This window comes from Somniosus microcephalus, chromosome 5 (assembly GCF_052327205.1).
Source record: "Somniosus microcephalus isolate GS21.2 chromosome 5, FLI_Smic_1.0, whole genome shotgun sequence".
NCBI lineage: Eukaryota > Metazoa > Chordata > Chondrichthyes > Squaliformes > Somniosidae > Somniosus > Somniosus microcephalus.
Genome location: NC_140991.1, coordinates 165496829 through 165521062, shown reverse-complemented (window position 1 = coordinate 165521062; position 24234 = coordinate 165496829). Strand labels below are relative to the sequence as shown.

At 47.6% G+C, this 24234-nt stretch overlaps 1 protein-coding gene across 5 annotated transcripts in view; it reads right to left on the bottom strand.

The window, feature by feature from the left end:
- bzw2 (basic leucine zipper and W2 domains 2) overlaps positions 1-24234 on the bottom strand; it is a 102766-nt gene that overhangs the window by 49173 nt on the left and 29359 nt on the right. For all 5 annotated transcript variants that reach the window (XR_015078450.1, XM_085988408.1, XM_085988405.1 and 2 more), the window contains 2 exons: positions 2816-2880; positions 2136-2312 (listed from right to left, as the gene is read on the bottom strand). Coding sequence is in view for 4 of the 5 variants with exons in the window: in XM_085988408.1 (XP_085844534.1) it covers positions 2136-2312; positions 2816-2880 (242 nt within the window). In the remaining variant the exon portion in view is untranslated. Of the gene's footprint in view, positions 1-2135; positions 2313-2815; positions 2881-24234 lie in introns of those variants that run through there.

Sequence of the window (24234 nt, the reverse complement as noted above, 5' to 3'; positions counted from 1 at the left end):
GCAGCCTGACAACACCAATGCAGTGGAGGGGTCGAGAAAGGTGGTAGTGATGTAGAGCTGTGTATCGTCAATGTACATGTGAAACCCGACATCATGTTTTCGGATATGTCGTCAAGAGGCAGCATGTAGATGGGTAATAGGAGGGGGCCAAGGATGGATTCTTGGAAGACTCCAGAGTAACAGTGCGGGAGCTGAAATGTTCTGGCTACGACTGGATAGTTAAGAATGAAGCCATAGGGGTCAGTCCCACTCAGCTGGACAATGGAGGAGAATGGTGTAGTCAACCAAGTCAAAGGCTGCAGGCAGGTCGAGAAGGATGAGGAGGGCTAGCGCACCATGGTCTCAGTCACAAAAGATATCATTTGTGACTTTGATTAGGGCCGTTTCAGTGCTGTGACAGAGACAGGACTCAGTGTGACTGCCCTCATTTGGTTCCACTCTTGCCTATCCAATCGTAGCCAGAGTATCTTGACCAGAGGCTTCTCTTTTCACCTTGCAACATTAGCTCGGCAGTCCCTCAAGGATCTATCTTTGCCCCCTCCTCTTCCTCATCTATATACTGCCCCTTGATATCATCCATAGACATGGGGTCAGCTTCCACTTGTACACTGATGACCGCAACTCCACCCTCTCTTGATCCCCTCCACTGCCTCGGTGTTGTCATACTGCTGGTCAAACATTCAGTCTTGGATAAGCTGCAATTTCCTCCAGTTAAACACTGGGAAAACTGAAGCCATTATCTTGTTACCCCACCACAAACATCATATCCTCACCACCTACTCCATTTCCTCCCTCCCTGACTGACTGAAGCTGAACCAGACGGTTTGCAATCTTGGCATCCTTTTCAAACACAAGCGAAGCTTTCAACACCATATTCTTTCCATTACAAAGAACACCTATTTCTATCTCCAATATCACCCACCTCTGCCCTTCAGCTCATCTGTGGCTGAAACCCTCATTCATGCCTTTGCCACCTTCAGGCTCTACTATTCCAATGCTCTCCTAGTTGGCATCACATCTTCACCCTCTGTAAACTTCAGCTCATCCAAAACTCTGCTGTCCATATCCTAACTCCCACCAAGTCTTGCTTGCCTATCACCCCTGTCCTCACTGACCTACATTAGCACTCAGTTCCCCATTCCTCAAATTTAAAAATGTATTATTGTATTTAAATCAATTCATGGCCCCACCCTACTCTATCTCTGTAACCTACTCCAGGGGGTACAACCCCCAAGAACAGTTTTGAGCTATTAGATCTGTTCTGAATCTATCCCATTTAGTACAGTGCTCAAGTCCCTGGAGTGGGACTTGAACCTACTGAGAGGTGAGTATGCTACCAACTGAGCCATAGCTGACACTTTTTGTTTCCACAAGAACTGTGCAGTGGTCACTGCTACCAATACTGTCATGGACAGATGGATCTGTGACAGGTAGATTGGTGAGGACGAGGTCAAGTAGGTTTTTCCCTCGTGTTGGCTCTCTCACCACCTGCTGTAGGCCCAGACTGGCAGTTATTTCCTTCAGGACTCGGCCAGCTCGGTCAGTAGTGGTGCTCCGAGCCACTCTTGGTGATGGACATTGAAGTCCCCACCCAGAGTACATTCTATTCCCATGGCTACCCTCAGTGCTTTTTCCAAGTGGTGTTCAACATGGAGGAATACTGATTCATCAGCTGAGGGAGGGCGGTAGGTGGTAATCAGCAGGAGGTTTCCTTGCCCATTTGTGACCTGATACCATGAGACTTCATGGGGTTCGGAGTCAATGTTGAGGACTTCCAGGCCCACTTCCACCCGACTGTATACCACTGTGCTGCCACCTCTGGTGGGTCTGTCCTGCCAGTGGGACAGGGCATACCCATGGATGGTGATGGAGTCGTCTGGGGCATTGGAAGGTATGATTCTGTGAGTATGACTATATCAGGCTATTGCTTGACTAGTCTGTGGGACCAATTTTGGCACAAGTCCCCAGATGTTAATGAGGAGGACTTTGCAGAGTCGACTGGGCTGGGTGAGCCTTTGTTGTGTCTGAAGCTGGTGCCAAGCTCGTTGCCGGGTGGTTCGTTTACTCTAAAGACACATTTCACTCTTCTCTTCATTAGTTACTGATCTATTGAAGAAAGTTGGATTCATATTTACCTAGCATGCTCCCAGCTATCAATATATCAAAGAGTGTGTCTGCATAACGACGATAATCTAGTCTTGAGCCTGTTACATCCAGAAACTTGGCTACTGCCTCCAGGTCACTCCCAGCCTCATTAAGACCTTGAATGATGGTGTCTCTGAAGACTGTTGGTTCGAACTTCTCTTTTTCATCTGCACAAAAAAAGACCATAATTTCAGTCACACGCTGCATTAAAAGCAATGTAAAATTGCCACCACTCTCAAGTCATCAATCTTTTAAAGCGGCATAGTCACTATAAGGTGAAGGTGAACGGACTAGCTGAACATCATGAATGTTATGACGATATTTCTGTGATGATGGCATCTTGAAAGAAATTAAGTTATTGTGGTATCAACTATTTCTGTATTGTTTTAGGTAATTCACCGGTTGACAACACACAAGCCAGACTCGCCATTTAATCTTACAGCCAAAAGAATAAAATGCCATTTTTCTCAATTACTGGTCTGACCAACCAAGTTCTTCTACTATTAAAAAAATATCAATTCATTCCACAGATGACTTTAGAAATTCCTTGCGTTGATCAGTGTTCTTATTCGTAACCACAAAAATAATGCTGATCTGATGGGCAGCAATGTAATTCCCTTGATCCAAATATGATATTTTATAAGTGAAAGAGCTAGGCTGGAAAGCTTACCCCTCTTCCTGGTCTTGAACCGCTGGCCTGTTAGCACTGGCTTCTGCAACTTATTCATAAACTTTCTGTTGGACAAAATAAAATTTAGACACAGCAGAAATGAATATGAAAATGGAATTCATGTTCATTGGTAAAATACACATTGAATGTTTCTGTCTCATGTCCCAATCTTAGTTGTGCTGCTGGGCGGGGAGCTACTAAATGGAAACCAGGCATCTGTCCAGAGGGAAAGAAATTGAAGCAGTTGTATCCCTGGGCTACTCTTTCACTTACCTCCAAACAGCCAGTGCAGAACAGCTTTCTCTGCTGCTGGAGTGTAGACTTGGAAGAAAACTTTTTACACAAATTCTGTTTTAAAGCTTTTTTTTAAATTTTTTATAAACTTAAAAAGGGCAACTGTCTCCCAAAGGCTCTCGTACAAATCTTATAGTCTTGGTTCCTGTAGGCTGCTTGTTCCATTCCCGACATGGCTCATTGATTTATCATTTACGTTCATCAGAAGACCCTTGCTCGTCTGGAACTGGCGACTACAGAATGCTTCTCCAACAATGCCTGTTCAGTTTGTCTGGTAAATTGTTGCCCTTCACATTGAAAATAATCACTAGGCTCAATTAAAAGCAGTGAATATCCAATCATGTTGCCAACCAAATAGTCTATTCACTGCTAATACCTATTTAGAACCGTACACCAGATCAGCTCTGGACTCATCACACCATCAAGTGCCCATAATTCTTGCCTTGAACAAGTACAAGACTGGTAAAACAAACTCTGCAAAATATCTTCACCCAGATCATTTTCAGAAAGCCACATCCATACAGAGTATGTAAGAAATCACACAACACCAGGTTATAGTCCAACAGCTTTATTTGAAATCACAAGCTTTCGGAGTGCTGCTCCTTCGTCAGGTGAAGTGGAGAGATGCATAAAAACACAGCTTACATAGTCAGAGAATACACAGCTTATATAGTCAGAGAATAATGTCAGATGTTTACAGATAATCTTTCTAACTGCCATTTATCACACCTCGGCAGAGAGATAATCACAGCAATCAAAGGTGTAAATGGTATCCAAACAGGTCAGTCAGGAAAACATTACATCAAAGAACAATGAGGTGGGGTCACAAGGGGTCAAATGTTGCAGATGCTGGGGTCTGTATGAAAAACAAAAAACATTTTTTTTGCTGGAAATCACAGCAGGTCCGGCCGCATCTGTGTGGAGAGAACAAGCCAACGACGACTCGAGTCTGGATGACCCTACGTCAGGTGGGGTTACATGTAGCGTGACATGAACCCAAGATCCTGGTTGAGGCCGTCCTCATGGGTGCGGAACTTGGTTATCAGTTTCTGCTCAACGATTTTGCGTTGTCGTGTGTCTCGAAGGCCGCCTTGGAGAATGCTTACCCGAAGATCGGAGGCGGAATGTCCTTGACTGCTGAAGTGTTCCCCGACTGGGAGGGTACACTCCTGCCTGGCGATTGTTGCGCGGTGTCCGTTCATCCATTGTCGCAGTGTCTGCATGGTCTCGCCGATGTACCATGCTCCGGGGCATCCTTTCCTGCAACGTACGAGGTAGACAACGTTGGCCGAGTCACATGAGTATGTACCATGTACCTGGTGGGTGGTGTCCAAGAAAGACTACACGATAACATCAACAAGTTCCATCCCACCATCAAACTCACCATGGACTACTCCTCAGAATCGGTTTCATTCTTGGACACACGAATCTCCATCAAAGACGGACACCTCAGCACTTCACTCTACCGCAAGCCCACAGACAACCTCACGATGCTCCACTTCTCCAGCTTCCACCCTAACCACGTTAAAGAAGCCATCCCCTATGGACAAGCCCTGCGAATACACAGGATCTGCTCAGACGAGGAGGAACGCAATGGACACCTACAGACGCCGAAAGATGCCCTCGCAAGAACGGGATATGACGCTCGACTCGTCGATCGACAGTTCCGACGGGCCACAGCGAAAAATCGCATAGACTTCCTCAGAAGACAAACACGGGACACAACCAACAGAGTACCCTTCATCGTCCAGTACTTCCCCGGAGCGGAGAAACTATGCCATGTTCTTCGCAGCCTTCAACATGTCATCGATGACGACGAACACCTCGCTAAGGCCATCCCCACGCCTCCACTACTCACCTTCAAACAGCCGCCTAACCTCAAACAGATCATTCACAGCAAATTACCCAGCTTTCAGGAGAACAGCGACCACGACTCCACACAACCCTGCCACAGCAACCTCTACAAGACATGCCAGATCATCAACACAGATACCATCATCACACGTGAGGACACCACCCACCAGGTACATAGTCATGTGACTCGGCCAACGCTGTCTACCTCATACGTTGCAGGAAAGGATGCCCCGGAGCATGGTACATCGGCGAGGCCATGCAGACACTGCGACAATGTATGAACGGACACCGCGCAACAATCGCCAGGCAGGAGTGTACCCTCCCAGTCGGGGAACACTTCAGCAGTCAAGGACATTCAGCCTCCGATCTTCGGGTAAACATTCTCCAAGGCGGCCTTCGAGACACACAACGCAAAATCGTCGAGCAGAAACTGATAACCAAGTTCCGCACCCATGAGGACGGCCTCAACCGGGATCTTGGGTCATGTCACGCTACATGTAACCCCACCTGACGTAGGGTCATCCAGACTCGAGTCGTTGTTGGCTTGTTCTCTCCACACAGATGCGGCCGGACCTGCTGTGATTTCCAGCAAAAAAAAAGTTTTTTGTCTGTTTTTCATACAGACCCCAGCATCTGCAACATTTGACCCCTTGTGACCCCACCTCATTGTTCTTTGATGTAATGTTTTCCTGACTGACCTGTTTGGATACCATTTACACCTTTGATTGCTGTGATCATCTCTCTGCCGAGGTGTGATAAATGGCAGTTAGAAAGATTATCTGTAAACATCTGACATTATTCTCTGACTATATAAGCTGTGTTTTTGTGCATCTCTCCACTTCACCTGACGAAGGAGCAGCGCTCCGAAAGCTTGTGATTTCAAATAAAGCTGTTGGACTATAACCTGGTGTTGTGTGACTTCTTACATTTGTCCACCCCAGTCCAACACCGGCATACAGAGTATGTGCATTGATGAGCTATGATACTTCCTTTAAAAACAAATCACTTCTACCCCTCAAATCCATTCTTTTTATTCATTCCCAGTATATGGGCATTGCTAGCAAGGCCAGCATTTATTGCACATTCTGGTTGCCCTCGAGAAGGTGGTGAGCCTTCTTCTTGATCCGCTGTAGTCCGTGCCGTGAAGGTAATCCCACAGTGCTGTTAGGTAGGGAGTTCCAGGATTTTGATCCAGCGACATTGAAGGAATGGCAATAGATGTCCAAGTCAGGATGGTGTGGGACATGGAGGAAAACTCAAAGGTGATGTTGTTCTCATGCACCTTCTGCCCTTGTCCTTCTAGGTGATAGAGGTCACGGGTTTGGGAAGTGCTGTCGAAGAAGCCTTGGCAAGGTACTCCAGTGCATCTTGTAGATAGTACAAGGTGCTGTGAAGGAACAGGCCAAACAACCTGTGCAGAAAAATACACCGTCTTATGAAAGAATTCTGCCCTTATTAAAACAAGACAAACTGGGTTTGGAAATTTAGAAACCGAACTATGACGTAGCTGTGAAAGGATTCTGGCTATTGAGATAAGACAGTTGTTGACCCAGAATAAATAACCTTATTGAAACAGACAGTGAAGGGCTCTGACAAGCTGAACTTTTGGGACAAAAACAATGGTTCACCCTGGATAAGGTGTTCTAATTTACACTTTGCAAAGAAGCACATAAGATAAGGAATATCTGCCCTCGTAAAGATGAAAAGTTAGGAACACCTGCCGTCACACCGTTTTTATATGGTAAACTTAGAACTCCTAGAGATGAGACAAGGTTCAGTAATGCTACCAGCTGAAGTGGCAGTAAGAATTGTAAGAGGTCGGCAGAAAAATGACTCGAGATAGTTAGCTTGTATCAGCAGAAAACCGTAAAGGAAATACCACTGGAAAAGGGTATGTGGTAAACCACTGTTTGTATTCCACTGTGTACATGCCTGGACTGACTCCTCCCACAAGTCCTAGTATAAAGGTGACTGCTCCCCAGCCCTTTGTATTTCTGGACCGGTCGACCACTCGAGGCAGACCTTCATTCTTTTGTTAATAAAAGCCTTTAGTTACTCTCTTAACTCTCAGTCTTATGAGTAATTGATAGCGCATCAATTTTATTAACAAAATTTTTATAATGGAGAAGATCCTCACACCAGCATGCCTGGACTTAGATCATCGGGAGGCGGACTCATCCACCAAGTTTACTCACTGGCTTAAGTGTTTCGAAAAATTCCTGACCGCCTCCGCAGCAATCAAATCGGACGAGGACAAACTGGATGTCCTGACCTCCAAAGTGAACCACCGAGCGTACTCGGTCATCCAAGACGCGAACTCGTACGCGGACGCTATCAAGCTCCTCAAGGACCAGTACACGCGCCCAGTGAACAAAGTGTACGCCAGGCACCTTCTGGGGAGTCGTAAACAACAACCTGGGGAATCGACCGTGGAATACCTTCAGGCACTGTCTGTGCTTGGCCGGGCCTGTGGTTGTAAGGATGTAAAGGCCGCCGTGTACACAGAGGAACTTATCCGGGACGCTTTTGTGGCGGGCCACAGGTCTAATTACACCCGACAGCGACTGTTGGAGCAGAGTGACCTCGACCTCAACAAGGCCTCTGAACTCGCACTATCATTGGACGCAGCCTAACGGGGCATGGATGCCTACTCCTCTGCACCGTCGACGCCGCGGGGAATGACAGCCTGGGACACGGTAGGACCGCCTCATAGCGCCGTGCCACCCCAGCCACACCCCAGCAACGGCCCAACTACCGCAGCAGTGTCCCAAGGCCAGACAGCAGTGCCCCAAAGCCAGAAATGCTACTTCTGTGGCCAGGCAAAACACCCCAGAGCGCGCTGCCCGGCGAAAAACGCGATCTGCTCGGGCTGCGGGAAGAAGGGACACTACGCTAACGTCTGCAGGGCCAAAGCCACCCCGAACCCCAGCAGCGCCGCGTGTGGGCCATGCGGGCCGCCATCTTGGGCCTCCCCGGCCATGTGCGAACCACCGGTACAGCAGCCATTTTGGACGCCTCCAGCCACATGGGGATCATGGACGCCGCCATCTTGGACGACAGCCGGAACGCAGCAGGCCCCCAACACCGCCTCATCTGATACCCGCAGCGACACACCGACCCCTACGCTGGCATCCGTTACACTGGACCAAGCGAGACCGCACCAGCTGGCCAGTTCCACAATGGACATTAAGGTAAATGGCCACGATACAATCTGCCTTTTTGACTCTGGGAGCACGGAGAGCTTCATCCACCCCGACACGGTGCGGCGTTGCTCTCTCCCAGTCCTGCCTGCGCAACAGCGGATTTCTATGGCCTCCGAGTCCCAGTCGGCGGACATCGGCGGCTACTGCGTAGTGACACTCGTAGTAGACGGGACCGTGTACGATCATTTTAAACTTCTGGTCCTGCCCGACCTCTGCGCTGCCGTCCTGCTGGGGTTAGATTTTCAGTGCCACCTTAAAAGTGTTACGATGGCATACGGTGGACCCCTACCCCCACTCACAGTCCGCAGCCAGCAGCTCCCAAATTGCCCGCCGCGCACTAGGTGCAACCTCTCCACACTCAGTCACCCCCCCCCCCCACTGTTTGCTAACCTCACCCCCGACTGTAAGCCCATCGCCACAAAGCGCAGGCGATACAGTGCCGGGGACAGGGTTTTCATTAAAACCGAAGTGGAGCGGCTCCTGAAGGAAGGGATTATTGAGGGCAGCACCAGCCCCTGGCGAGCCCAGGTTGTGGTCGTTAAGACCGGCGAGAAGCAGCGCCTGGTCATCGACTACAGCCAGACAATAAATCGCTACACCCTGCTGGACGCCTACCCACTCCCCCGCATAGCTGATATGGTCAACCAGATCGCGCAGTACCGCGTCTTCTCGACCATTGACCTGAAATCAGCGTACCACCAGCTCCCTATCCGCCCTGAGGACCGCCAGTATACTGCCTTTGAGGCAAACGGCCGCCTCTACCACTTCCTTAGGGTTCCCTTTGGCATCACCAATGGGGTCTCCGTCTTCCAAAGGGAGATGGACCGGACGGTAGATCAAAATGCGTTACAGGCCACTTTCCCATATCTGGACAATGTGACCATCTGCGGCCGTGACTTACAGGACCATGACGCAAACCTCGAAAAATTCCTCCGCACCGCCCAACTCCTGAGCCTGACATATAACAAGGAGAAGTGCATATTCCGCACAAACCGCCTCGCCATCCTTGGCTGTGTTGTGGAACACGGAGTCATCGGCCCCGACCCCGACCGGATGCGTCCCCTTATGGAACTCCCACTGCCCCAAGGCCCTGAAGAGGTGCCTAGGGTTTTTCTCCTATTATGCCCAGTGGGTCCCCTACTATGCGGACAAGGCCCATCCGCTGATCAAGTCCACCTCTTTTCCCTTGACGGCAGAGGCCCGCTTAGCCTTCCACCGTATCAAGGAAGACATTGCCAAAGCCACCATGCACGCAGTGGACGAATCCATCCCCTTCCAGGTGGAAAGCGACGCGTCCGACTTTGCCCTGGCCGCTACCCTCAATCAGGCGGGGAGACCCGTGGCCTTCTTTTCACGAACCCTCCAAGGCCCGGAGACCAGACACTCCGCTGTTGAGAAGGAGGCCCAGGCGATTGTGGAGGCTGTGCGTCATTGGAGGCACTACCTGGCCGGAAAACGATTTACCCTGCTCACTGACCAACGTTCAGTTGCTTTCATGTTTAACAACAAGCAGAGGGGCAAAATCAAAAACGACAAGATCTTGAGGTGGAGAATCGAACTTTCCACCTACAATTACGAGATCTTGTACCGGCCCGGGAAGCTCAATGAACCCCCGGATGCGCTATCGCGTGGCACCTGCGCCAGCGTGCAGATCGATAGACTGCGGGCCCTCCACAATGACCTCTGCCACCCGGGGGTCACCAGGTTCTTCCACTTCATCAAGGCCCGCAACCTGCCTTACTCCATTGAGGAGGTCAGGACCATGACCAGGAACTGCCAAGTCTGCGCTGAGTGCAAACCGCACTTTTATAGACCAGACAGGGCCCACCTGATAAAAGCCACTCGCCCCTTCGAGCGCCTGAGCGTTGATTTTAAAGGGCCTCTCCCCTCCTCCGACCGCAATGTGTACTTCCTCAATATTATTGATGAGTACTCCCGTTTCCCGTTCGCCATCCCCTGCCCGGACATGACCAGTGCCACGGTCATTAAATGTCTGAACGACCTCTTCACCCTGTTCGGTTTCCCCAGCTATATCCATAGCGACCGGGGCTCATCGTTTATGAGCGACGGACTCCGTCAGTACCTGCTAACTAGGGGTATTGCCACAAGCAGGACCACCAGTTACAACCCCCGGGGGAACAGACAGGTGGAAAGAGAAAATGCGACAGTTTGGAAGGCCGCCCTGCTAGCCTTAAAGTCTAGGGGCCTTCCAACCTCCCGCTGGCAGGATGTGCTCCCCGATGCGCTCCACTCTATTCGGTCACTGCTCTGCACTGCCACTAACGCCACCCCTCATGAGAAAATGTTTGTCTTCCCAAGGAAGTCCACATCGGGGACATCGCTACCGCCATGGCTGACGTCCCCAGGGCCGGTCCTACTGAGAAGGCACGCGAGGACCCATAAAACGGACCCCCTGGTCGAGAGGGTCGACCTCCTCCACGCCAACCCCCAGTATGCTTACATTGCATACCCGGACGGGCGGGAGGACACAGTCTCCATAAGAGACCTTGCACCCTCGGGGGCCGCAGTAACCCACTACTCACTACCACCCCCCCCCCCCACCCACGATCCGATATCCAGCCCCAGCAGACGGCAGGCCTGGGCCCCGCGACCCGCTCGACATCTACGAGGACGACACGCCTGTGCCACAGCCCACGCAGGACTCGACGCTGGAAGCTCCACTACCCCTGCCGTCGCCACGCCGATCACAGCGGCAGACAAGACCTCCGGAGAGACTCCAATACACTAACTTTTAATACACTTCACCCCGCCGGACTCAATTTTAAACAAGGGGTGAATGTGGTAAACCACTGTTTGTATTCCACTGTGTACATGCCTGGACATGCCTCGGCTGACTCCTCCCACAAGTCCTAGTATAAAGGTGACTGCTCCCCAGCCCTTTGTATTTCTGGACCGGTCGACCACTCGAGGCAGACCTTCATTCTTTTGTTAATAAAAGCCTTTAGTTACTCTCTTAACTCTCAGTCTTTTATGAGTAATTGATAGCGCATCAGGGTATAAATATTTAAGTCTCAAATGGGATAACAGACTCGCTTTAATTGGGTAAAGTGATTCTCAGCTTCAGAAGTGACTCTGTAGTCTCCAACTCTTTGTACCTCGGGGATCAAAGGTATTTGATATTAGTGGATATCCTGTATAAGAACTTTAAGAACTGTAATACTGTAGTGAAGTTAAGATTTAAAAGTAAGATTCTCTGTTAATAATAAGATAGAATTTTTTCTCTTTTTAGAATTGTTAATGTTGTGATTGACTGATTCACCAACTGTAAATTGCATGTCGGTTCTTTAATAAATCTATATATTTGTAGAATTGTTTCACATAAGACATCTGTGTCAAAAACTCTCAAACTCAATCTCTGTACACTCTTTGGTGAGGAATTGCAGAATTCTGAGGAAGTTTTCCGGACCCTCATAATATCTGGAACGCTACAGTCTAGCTAAACTTATTAAAAGCGTTATCTGGAGGACGGTAACATTCTCGGGTTGTTCCTTTCCTTTAGGGAGAGATAGCCTTGTCCTTTAGATCTAATTAAGCGTCTTTAGGATTCGGCTATTGTCATGAATCTTACCATTCATGTAGAAATGACTCATGAGATAACACTGGGCGGCCAGCTGGTGGCGCCGTCCAGGGAAAGTATAAATACTCAGGCATAGGCCCAGCTTGCTCAGGACGTTTTTGTAACTAGGAGCTAGTGATGTAACTAGAACTCATGGTTGTGAAACAGTTGATTAAAGCCTTGTTTTATACTCAAACCAAGTGCTTAGTGGTTTTCTTACATCAATTTAATCAACTGTGTATCGGCTCCACGCTCAGTGATTTCGGGAACAGCCAGCTACGGCTTCAACTGTAGAAGGGAACTCCGACGTAGTAATCAATCCATCATGGACAAACTACTCAGACCCACCCTTCTTGACCTGGACCCAAATTCACCTACAACTGCTAAGGTATGGAAACACTGGTATCGTACCTTCAGTAACTTCTTCAGGGTGTGTGGTAAGAATGTTCCTGATAAATTAGAGATACTTGCCAATTATGTATCTTCTCATGTGTTTGACTATATTGAAGACTGTGTAGACTATGACGCCGCTATCCTAATATTACAGCGACCATATGTTAAGGCCCCAAATGAAATTTTTGCTCGGCATCTACTGGCCACAACTTGACAACAACCTGGGGAATCACTTGACGAATTCCTTCAAAAGCTTCGCAGGCTCAGCAAGGATTGTAATCTTAAAGCTGTCACAGCTGAGCAGTACCAGGAAGAGTTAATTTGTGATTCCTTTATTAATGGGATTGCGTCTCCCTTCATACGACAGTCTGTTGGAGGATAAAACCCTCGAGTTACAGGCTGCCTATAACCTGGCATGTTCTCTGGACTTAGCAAAGAGGAATGCAGATACCTATCTTTTACCACGTGCACGGGCTGCTGCTATCACTTTTAGTGACTCCTTCGATAGGCCTCGGGTGGAAGCCCTCACTGATGGTGACTCTAACCTAGCTGATGACAACCCTACCCAAGAAGCCTTCACTGGTGACGACCCTGCCCTAGCGGCATCTTGGCAATCTGGAAGGAAGTGTTTCTTCTGTGGAGGTGCATTCCACTATAGGAAATATTGTCCTGCTCATAACGCAACCTGCAATCATTATAGTAAGAAAGGCCACTTTTCTAAGGTATACCAGTCAAGAGCCCCTGTTAGTTTTGCAGCTACTATCTATAAAACTGCTCCTCCCGCAAGAGCCACTACTAAGGTTACAGCTGCTATCTATAAAACTGCTCCTCCCCCAAGAACCACTACTAAGGTTACAGCTGTCAAGGGTAAAACTGCTCCTCCTCCAATCACAGCTGTTTTTCCCCCCAAAGTCTGTCCCATGCAGCCATGAAGGTTTCGGTAAACGGACACATATTGAGTGTACTCATCGACTCATGCAGCTCTGACAGCTTCATTAGCGAGTGGGACGTCAGTAAGTTAAAACTGCGTATTTAGCCCTCGGGACAGGGAAATTGCAATGGCTCTGACGACACTGACCACCAACTCTTCCGGCTTTTGTCTAGTCGACCTTATTCTCAATGGCCGCACTTATTTCTCCACCCGGCTCGGGGTGCTCAAGAACCTATGCAGTGATGTGCTCCTGGGACAGGATTTCCAGAAACAACACAAAAGACTCACTTTCGAGTTTGGAGGGTCAAAGCCGAAGCTTACTATTCCCAAAGTACCGTTTTGTGCACGTTCAGCAGCTTCGCTCGACGAGCCCTCCTTGTTTGCCAATCTTTCCCCCCGATGTTAGCCCATAGTCACTAAATCACGACGTTTCAGCCAAGATGATCTATCCTTTATCGAGGCAGAGACCTCTTGCCTTCTAGCGGATGGTATCGTTGAGCCATAATTCATCTTCCTGGCGGGCTCAAGTCGTCGTTAAAAAATCCTCTGAAGCAACACAAGAAACGTCTTTGCATCGATTACTCGCAAACTATTAACCAGTATACCGACCTGGATGCCTACCTACTACCACGCATCGATGACATGGCCAATAACCTTGCCAACTACAAGGTATTTTCAACTTTTGACAAAGAGCGTGTACCATCAAGTGCCAATAAAAGACTCTGACAAAAAGTATACGGCCTTTGAGGCCAATGGTCGGCTGTACCAGTTTTGTCGCCTTCCATTTGGGGTCACCAATGGGGTGGCTGTTTTTCAACAGCGAATGGATAGCATAGTCAAACAGGAGAACTTAATGGACACTTTTCCATATCTGGATAATATCACCATCGCTGGTCATGACCAGAAGGAGCATGATGCCAACGTCCAGAAATTTTTTGACGTTCTCCGTCGTCGCAACTTAACCTTAAATGAATCCAAATCTGTGAAATCAGTACCATTAGTCAACTTCCTTGGCTACTGGGTGGGCAATGGTGTCATCAAAATGGATCTGGAGCGACTTCATCCACTTCAGGAGCTCCCTCCCCCTACGAATCTCGGCTCTCTTCATTGGGCACTCGGCATGTTCACCTGTTATGCGAAGTGGATACCCCACTTCTCCGACAAGATCCAGCCTCTGCTTCACGCGAAGTCATTTCCATTGGAGGCAACGGCTATTTCAGCTTTCAACCTCCTCAAGCGACAACTGGAAAAAGCTACGCTTCATTCCATCGATGAAAATCTCCCTTTCGTGGTCGAGTGCGATGCATCGGAGATGGCGATCTCGCTTGAATCAAGGTGGTCGACCCATTGCATTTCTGTCCAGAACTTTGCAGGGTAGCGAGCTCCATTATCCTCCTGTCGAGAAGGAGGCTATGGCCATCATCAAAGCAGTACGTAAATGGAGTCATTTTCTCGCTCGTCGCCATTTCACTCTTATAACTGATCAGCGCTCCATGGCCTTTATGCTGGATAACCGGAAATGCACTAAGATCAAGAATAACAAAATACAACTCTGGAGGATGGAATTGGCTGCCTTTGGCTACACCATACATTATCAACCCGGCAAAGAGAATGTGGCCCCGGATACCCTCACGCGTGCATTCTGCTCTTCTATGTCAACTTCGACTCTTACGGATCTTCATACAGACTTATGCCATCCTGGCGTTACCCATATGTTGCGCTTTGTGCAATCTAAAAATCTCCCATTTTCTACGGAAGACGTGAAAAGAACATGCTCCACTTGTAGAATTTGTGCGGAATTAAAGCCGCAATTCTTCCGTCCGTTGGACGGCTCGCTCATGCACGCTATGCAGCGACTCAGCATTGACTTTAAAGGGCCATTGCCTTCCTCAACGCGAAACACCTACTTACTTACTATGGTGGACGAATATTCATGCTTTCCCTTTGCTTTCCCCTGTCCCAATATGCTTACTTCCACAGCGATCAAAAGCCTCGATCAGGATTTTTCCCTTTGCGGTACGGCCAATTTCATCCACTCTGATCGAGGTCCCTCCTTCATGTCAAGCGAACTCAAAAGTCATCTTTCCGGGGAATCGCCACGAGTAAAACGACACCGTATCATACCATCGGTAATGGACAGGTTGCGAGATACAACGCTATCATTCGGAACACTGTTCGTCACGCAACTTACCAGACCAGCAGTGGGAAAATGTGCTCACTGATGCGTTGCATTCCATCGGGTCTCTCCTTTCTACATCCACCAATGTTACTCCTCACGAACAATTCTTCGGGTTCCAGCGTCGCTCCACTCATGGGACGTCCCTACCATCATGGTTGGCAGCTCCCGGCCCTGTGCTGCTCCGAAGATTCATTTGATCTTCCAAGAATGATCCCCTTGTCGACGAGGTGGAACTAACAGACGTTGATCCCACATACGCGCACGTGCAGTACCCTGATGGCCAGGAGTCCACTGTTTCACAGATCTGGCTCCCTGTCCGACCGGTCCCACCGATAGAGGGATCCATATTAATGATGTCGATACTCTGCGCTCCTTTGAGGATGACGCCCTACCCGGGACATCAAGGGATCTGCCGGCTACTCTGCCGAATCAACTCGGGGAGCAGAGCGCTCCCCACGGGATGGCCACCCGAAGCCAAGACGCCGGTCAGCTACCAAGCAAGATGAAGCCAGCTCTGCACCTGCGGGGACCCGCACCCGGAGTCACGATCTCCCCAGTCCCCCTCCGGTCGATCAAGGCGACACGGGCCTGGTCAACCTACCTGTACGAACCAAGCGACCCAGGGACCAAGACACAGTCCGAGGAGACGTGCCTTCCAGCCACAAACAGAAATCGAAATGACTGCAGCTCTTCGTGGTCCATTATATCCGCTAGAAGGAAGTCGTCGGACTTCCAAATCTTTCAGGCGGGAAGAATGTCATGAATCTTACCATTCATGTAGAAATGACTCATGAGATAACACTGGGCAGCCAGCTGGTGGCGCCGTCCAGGGAAAGTATAAATACTTGGGCGTGCGCCCAGCTTGCTCAGGACGTTTTTGTAACCAGGAACTGGTGATGTAACTAGAATAAATGGTTGTGAAACAGTTGATTAAAGCCTTGTTTTATACGCAAACCAAGTGCTTAGTAGTTTTCTTACGTCAGCTATCTCAAACTTCAGTTGAAAGTGAACGTCCGAGAAATACGCCTGCTCAGGGGTAGCCCTGAAGGGGCTCGGACTAGTAAATATCCCTTCAATGCAGCCGTGGTGGTGGTGGAGGGAGTGAACATTAAGCTGGTGGATGGGCTGCCGATCAAGTGGACTTCTTTGTCCTGGATGGTGTCAAGCCTCGAGTGTTTCTGCAACTGCACCCATCCAGGCACAGGGACAGCATTCCATCACACTCAGGACTTGTGCCTTGTAGGTAATGGAGAGGCTTTGAGGAGTCAGGAGGTGAGCCACTTGCTCAGAATACCCAGCGTCTGACCTGCTCTAGTAGTCATGGCAGTTATGTACCTGGTCCAATTGATTCCAAATGCCTTAATTTTTGAATTTGTCCTCCTTCCACTGTTCAAACCATATCTAGAAGTGTCTGATACTTGCCCTTCCACACCTGCAATTTTCTCCACTTATAACTCAAATACCATTTTGTTTGGAATTTACAGATCAAACCCTGCCATTAAGCAGAATTGTAGACACAGCTGATAGAAAGACCGCAATTTTGCCAGCGCTCGGGATGGGTTCGGAGGTGGGTCAGGTGTTAAAGTCACAATGAAACCCGCCACGAATTCACCTCCGTGAGAGTTACAAGAATGTCAGGTCTGTGATTTCACAACAGACCCAACACCAAGCGGCGGGTAAGGGATTTAAGGCACTTAAACTCCTTGTTAAGTGCTTCGCAACTGCTATTTTGAGCGCCTTTTGCAATTTTCCAACATTTGATTCGGGTTTCACGGTGTTCGAAGATCACGACAGGTAAGCATATCGAGAAGACCAAAGAGCTGGAACTGTAGTCTAAAAGCTGCACTCTCAAATCTGCTCAATTTCAGCTGTCATGAGGTTGCTGATTTCACAATTTTGGAGACTGTCTTGAGGCTGTAAGTGTCCGTTGTCAACTCAATATGCACTGTCACCTGCATTGCTGGACATAAAAGGCACCCTGACCCTTCACAGTGCCACCTTAAATTGGGATCACACAAATGGCAGGGATGTCAAATGTTCATACAAGAGTAATTTATTGCAACATAATAAAACAGAAGCTGAACCTTGCATTCTATGAGAACACCCAAGTGAGTACCCTTGAGATCATTTATGTGTCAGCTTTCTCATACGCAAGCTTCTACATTGTGCTACCCTCGTGGCTTCAGTAGATGTAGAGACAGTCTGCTCACATCCCTGCTGCGCCTGCTTAGATGCCTTTGGCGGTTGTCCTCTAGGTTTTGGAGCCTTTAAAGGCCCCGCTAAAGGCTGCTGCTCCTGTGGTTGCACAGGGGCTGACTCGGCCATCAGTGCGACGGCAGTCATTTGGGGCTCTGAACGAGGGGTTGGCAAGGGGATGGAAGTTGGAGCGCTTGGAGAGGAGCCGCCACTTACATGTTGCCTCCCACCATCATCCCTCTCATGGGCCACCCGTACTTCTCTGCTAGCAAATAGCTTGCTGCACATCAGTGGGGCCACGAGGACCCGTCTCTGTGCTGACAGTCCTCATAACGGGGACGTTCATGTACCTCTGATTCCTCTCCACGATAGATGCCCATCTATCCTCCATAGCTGACCATCTACTTAAGAATCACCACGTTCATTTGCGTCTGGCGATTTATGTCCTCCATGGAGGTTGCCATCCTTTCTATGGCGGGACCTACATTCGCCATTGCTTGCACCACGGCATTGCTCATGTTTGAGATGGACTCCTCCATTCTCTGCACACTCGCAGTCACCATGGTTGCAAACCCAGTCAGAGCCTCCTGCACTTGGTCCCGAAGCCCCAGCTCCGCTCTCTTTCTGGATGGCCGCCGAGGCTCAGCGTCTACATGCAGCTTAACAGAGCTAGGAACGTCCTGTGACCTCCGACGGAGGACTTTCCACTGCTGTCACTGTCTCCACCATCTGCTCTTGCTCATTCATGCATTGTGATACACCAGGTGACAACACTACTCTATCTCGCGAACGACCCACCGTGGTGTGCTTCACTGCGCTGGGGCCGGGTGCTATAATTTCTGCAGATGCGGCTCCCTCAGAGGATGCAGCATCTGCAGAATATGGGCGTCGATGGCAAAGCCAGCATTTATTGCCCATCACTAATTGCCTTCGAGAAGGTGATGAGCATTCAATTTCTAATGATATCAGATGCCATATGTGTCACTCATGAAAGCCAAATACAGATGGAGAAGCATTCTGTCACCAGGTTGTTCAACTGAGCCCGTCTCTCCGTCCCCCACTTCGAGCTGTTCCCCATATCCCACAACTTCCAGAGCGACCTCCTCAGCATTGGTCAGCTGTGATAAGGATGGTGGTCCTCCTCCTGGTCTCACCCTCCCCCTCTTATGGTGGGCTCTCTTTTCTTGCAATGAGGGAAAGAAGTGGAGTTTCAGTGAGAGTGATGGAATGAGTGTAAAGAATGGATAGGATAGATGTATAGAGGGAGACTGTGAAGAGTGGGTTCCCATAACGAAGTTCCCTCCTTTTGAGTTGTTAGTTGTTGTCAGTGCATAACCTTGAGGGTGGGTGTGAGGGGTGCATAGTTAGATGGGGAAGTGAATCTGTGCATAGGGAAGAGAGGGATAGGAGATGGTGCAAGGGTTGTTAGGTTGAGTCAGAATGTGCAGGATTAGAGTTAGCAATGCAGAGTGATGGGGATGTGATGACAGGCACAGCAGTATTAAGGTAAGTGACCTTTTTGTACTCACTTTTCCAGAGCGCAGGAGATCATTGAATCTTTTCCTGCATTGGACCCAGGTGTGTCTATACACAGACCTCCTCAGCTATTTGCAGCCAGGCTGGCTTTGTCTGCTGAGGAGGTTTCCTACTTCCATCAGATGGGTATAGGACCTCCCGGCATCCTGACGCCCTCCACAAGAACATGGAGGGAGTCCTCGAAGCCGGGAGCAGCCTTTTGTTTCTCTGCAGACATTGTGGTGAGAAGCAGCAGTCAGAAGCACCAGAAACGACCCGATAGCTAATTGTGAAATGGCCCCCTTAAATGCACCGGCTGCAAACACGTCAGCATATCAGCTGAACAGACGCACACCTTGTGATCAGGGCAGGTAACCCACACGACGGACTTAACTAGGCCAATCAGTGGAAAATTGTGTCAGAAGGCCGACAGGAGCTGGCAGCGGGACAGGAACCTGCCCACTATCGTTTCCCACACAAACCCGCCTCCAGGAAGAAAATCATGGCCCAAGTGTCCAAATTTGTCTTCCAACTTTCTGAAAAGTAAATGAATTTCCACTTTTGAGCACCTTCAGAATCCCCAATGTACTTTGTTTGATTTTGCAACATGTCATTTTACAACTTTAAATCCGGATCGTTTACTATGGACTCGAATGTGACAATATGAAGCATTTTTGACCACAAAAATTCTAAGAATCCTTAATGCAAGGAATCAGAATTTGGAATACTCCCTCCAATACTATCTATTAAAAAAAATTCCTCCAGCTTTAGTAACCCCTCAAATTGTTCCTCCCCCCCACCCCCCAAAAAAGTTATTGTTTGCGAACCTGCCCCAAAATCAAAGAATCATAAATTATTTCTATCAATTATCTAAATCATGTAGCCATTACCATGCCACAGTTTTCTATCTCCTACACCCTTCTTCCATCATCCAGCTGTTCCAATAGTTGAAGTGGACATTAATGATCCCATGGCACTATTTGAGAATCAGTTTGTTCTGTAGGTGTCCTGGCTTACATTCCTCCTCAACCAATACCACTAAAAATAACAGATTCATCAATCATTCATCTCACTGCTGTTTGTGGGATCTTGCTGGTGCAGAATAGTGATGAAGTTTGCCTACATAACAACAATCATTGCACGTCAAAAAGTAATTCATTGTGTGTGGAGCCCTTCAAGGCGTTTTGCTAAGTGTTATATAAATGTAATTTATTTTCCCCTGCCAAACACAAATGCTCCTGTATAAGCATCACTTCTTCGGAGCTCAATAAGCTGCTTCAGTATAGCGTTGGTAAACCCAAAACGGTAGGTACTGGAAATTGGAATTCCTAATTCCCTTCAACGCTCTCTGAACCTTTCACTTTTCTTTGATGAGGTCAATGCTAAAGTTCACAGTATCCTAATAATTACGCTGTGATGTCTGGCCTGCAGATTTTCAGGTTCTTATTGTTTGCAGAAAATATATTTATATTCTTCAGTACAAATGTCACCTTATATCTTTGTTCAGTGTGTTACTTTGTCAATTTATTTTTCCAAACTATGCAAAAAATTGTTTTGAACACAAGTTTCACACAGAAGCTATTATTAACTTATTTTTTAACTTCAGAAAAGCACCCGAATCTTGGTTTTGTTTATATTTGAGAATTCCAAGTTACTTATAAAGCTGATATTGCTAAGGGAGGCACTAATTATTTTCCAAATTCTTTCACTAGAGGCGAAGCCCTCTGCCATTTCCAAACTTCAATATCTACCAGGAAACAACAAAAACCTGAACTTTTGAATGTTTTATGGGGTCATTTTTGACACAAAAACAATGTACATTGCTGTACATTCCTGCTTTTAATAAAGTTAGAGATAAAAATTGAGTACATAGGTAGAGGAACATAAAACAATCATAATAAACTGAAAAAATGGACAGAATCTGGATATCCAACACCAAAACACCATAAAAATGCCAGAATACAATTAAATAAAAATGCAATGTCAGTTATACAATCACCGTAAGTCAGTAGCCCTGGTTAAATTACAATGCCCTGACTATTGCATATTACACAGGTTTACATAGAATATACGGCACAGAAACAGGTCATTCGGCCCTACCAATCTATTGCTATGTTAAATTTTTTATACGTCTGTGTCTGGTTCACATGATAATTTAACCTTGATTCTTAATTTTTTGACTGTTAGCAATGTAGTTTTAAAAATGAGAAGTGTATCTTTGTACCTTTCTACAAGAGGTGCTTTTTTTGGTCCACACGAGCCTCCTCCTCCCGTCTTTCTTCATCTAAATCTATCAGCATAACCCTCTATTTCCTTTTCCCTCATATGCTTGTCCAGCCTCCCCTTAAATGCATCTATACTACTTGCTTCAACCACTCCCTGTGGTAGCGAGTTCCACATTCTCACCACTCTTTGGGTAAAGAAGTTTCTTCTGAATTCCCTATTGGATTTCTTGGTGACTATCTTATATTGATGGCCTCTAGTAGATGCTCTTCCCCACAAGTGGATACATTCTCTCTGCATCCACTCTATCAAAACCTTTCATAATTTTAAAGACCTCTATTAGGTCACCCCTCAGCCTTCTTTTTTCAAGAAAAAAAAAAGAGGCCCAGCCTGTTCATTCTTTCCTGATATGTATACCCTCGCATTTCTGGTATCATCCTTGTAAATCTTCTCTGCACCCTCTCCAGTGCCTCTATATCCTTTTTATAATATGGTGACCAGAACTGTACACAGTACTCTAAGTGTGGTCTAACCAAGGTTCGATACAAGTTTAGCATAGCTTCCCTACTTTTCAATTCTGTCCCACTAGAAATAAACCCTAGTGCTTGGTTTGCTTTTTTATGGCCTGCGTCACAACTTTCAGTGATTTGTGTATTTGTACTCCGAGATCCCTTTGTTCCTCTACCCCACCTAGACTTGCACCCTGCAAGTGATGTGACCTCCCTATTCTTCCTACCAAAATGTAATACCTCACATTTATCTGTGTTGAACTTCATTTGTCAATTATATGCCCATTCTGCAAGTTTATTAATGTCCTACTACTGTAACTTGTTGCAGGCCTCCTCAGTATTGACTATCCAATTACATATTTGTTACATGACAGCACATCTGCTGTTATACAACAGGTTATCTTCCTCACCATGTCCAATGCCATTGGAGTTTTGTATATAATTTATTGAAATAAACCTAATCTGCTACAATACATGAACTAGTAGGATATGAATTTCTGCTCAAAATTCTACTCAGTAAATTTTTCATCTTGGCTTGACCTTCAGCAAAAGATGCTGAATAGAGTGAAAGCAGAAATGTAAGAGAGTCACACACAGGTAGACATCTGAATCAGGTTTTAAACAAACTCTTTACCACAGACACTTGGGTTTCCTTTCTGAACTCTAACTGTCGCTGCCTGAGCAAGGCAGCTGAAGAGAAAAACTAACTTAACAAAAAATATGAACTTCAACCATTTCTCCCCTTCCTCCAGTGCTGCTGCTCTCCTGCACTTCGTAGGGTCAAAGGCAGCCCTGGAAGAAGCCTATGGGCAGGATTCATAAAGTAGGAAAAACCCCAGTGCATTTAGATACTTAATTTTAAGGAATATAAAAGTAAAATGTGAAAAATGAAGCAAACAAAGATTAAGTCACTCATTGTCCATTCTTATCTCATGCATTTAATCATAGGTTTCTACAGTTTTCCTCCTCCTGCAACTAATTTTTTCTTACACATAGCCCAGCTAACAAACTAAGTGCATGTGTATTAAAAAGGTCTTCCAGTACAATGTATAAAGCCTAAAAAGTAATTTTGTGTCGAATACAACAATAAACCTACTGTCCTCATCACCTGAACATCTGCAATAAATGTTGCTAAGCAACATGTAAAGAAAACATAGATGTAACTGATGCGGTTTTTATACAGCTTATTTCAGAGTTTGAAAGGTTTGAGGTTGACTAGTTCTAGCTTGCTTTTGATGTTTGCTTCTGAATAATCTCTGTAGTATCACCATTCACAGCTCAACTACTGTTTCCACACTACTTTGGCCCAGAACTTGTGGTGGGTAAGAACAGCAATGAACAGCTTTTGCTGTTATTACCCCTTTGAATTTGACCACAATTTCAGGATTTAGCGCATCCCCACATCCTAACACGGAAATCCTGAAGTTGCGGTCAGTCATTCACTGTTCTGACACTGGCTGCGCTGTGGCAACCACCGCCCCCCCCCCCGCCCCGCCCCGCCCGGCCCCTGCCCCCGCCCCGCCCGCCGCCCCCCGCCGCCCCGCCCGCGCCCCGCCCAATTTGTTATTGTGGGATTAAAACAGATAAAACTAGCGTGGAGCAAACTCTCTATCCAGTGTCACCTCATTGGAACAACCTCGCTCACCGGTCGCTTCTGTCATCTCAACTGCAGCTGCCATCTATTAGATCAGCATCGGTGCCCTTGGAAAATAATCTCACCTTGGTCCTCAGAATCCCACCACGATCAGCCCCAACACCAGCATCATCAGGCACACCAGCATCACCAACAACACCACCAACCTTCTCCGCAATCACCTGATGCTGCACAGGACAGAAGGCATCAGCACCCGACCACATTGCTGCCTGGGATGGCCTCACATAACCATATTTACTTCACTTGATGCTGTACACCCTGGCTGCCACATGAAGCACCAGGTTGGCACCAACACCATAAAGCATCCCTACAATGCCCAAGCCATTCCTTTCACACTCATCACCATTTGGGGGGTGGGGGGGGGGGGGGGGGGGGGAGGGGGTACCGTTATGTCTCACCATTCACTGCAACTCACTAAGCCACTTCCAAAGATGCACACAAATCTGCCCAAGAATGCAAAGTGTTGAAAATAAAGATTTCAATGTTTGACAGTACATTAACAGAAACTTCACATGCACATTGACTAAAACATACAAGTGCCTACCCTTGTGCGTTGTTAGTTGGTATGATGCACTAGGATGAGGGCGAGTGTGAGGGGTGGCTCGTGAGATGGGGAAGTGATAATGTAGATAGAGAGGGATGGGTGGAGGTGCAAGGTATGTTGGTGAGTAAGGATGTGCAGGAGCAGGGTAGGGAAGGCAGAGTGATGGGGATGTGATGAGTGGCACAGCAGGATGAGGTCGAGTGTGGCTTTGCAGTAACATTTCGTGATCTACTGAGATCATGGAAAGGTTTGTGCCACTGCAGCCTGGTCATCCTGACGACATCCCTGCTTGTGTCCTCCTGTGTAATGTGCAACCAGGCTGTGTGGTGTCCTGGGGAGGTCTCTTC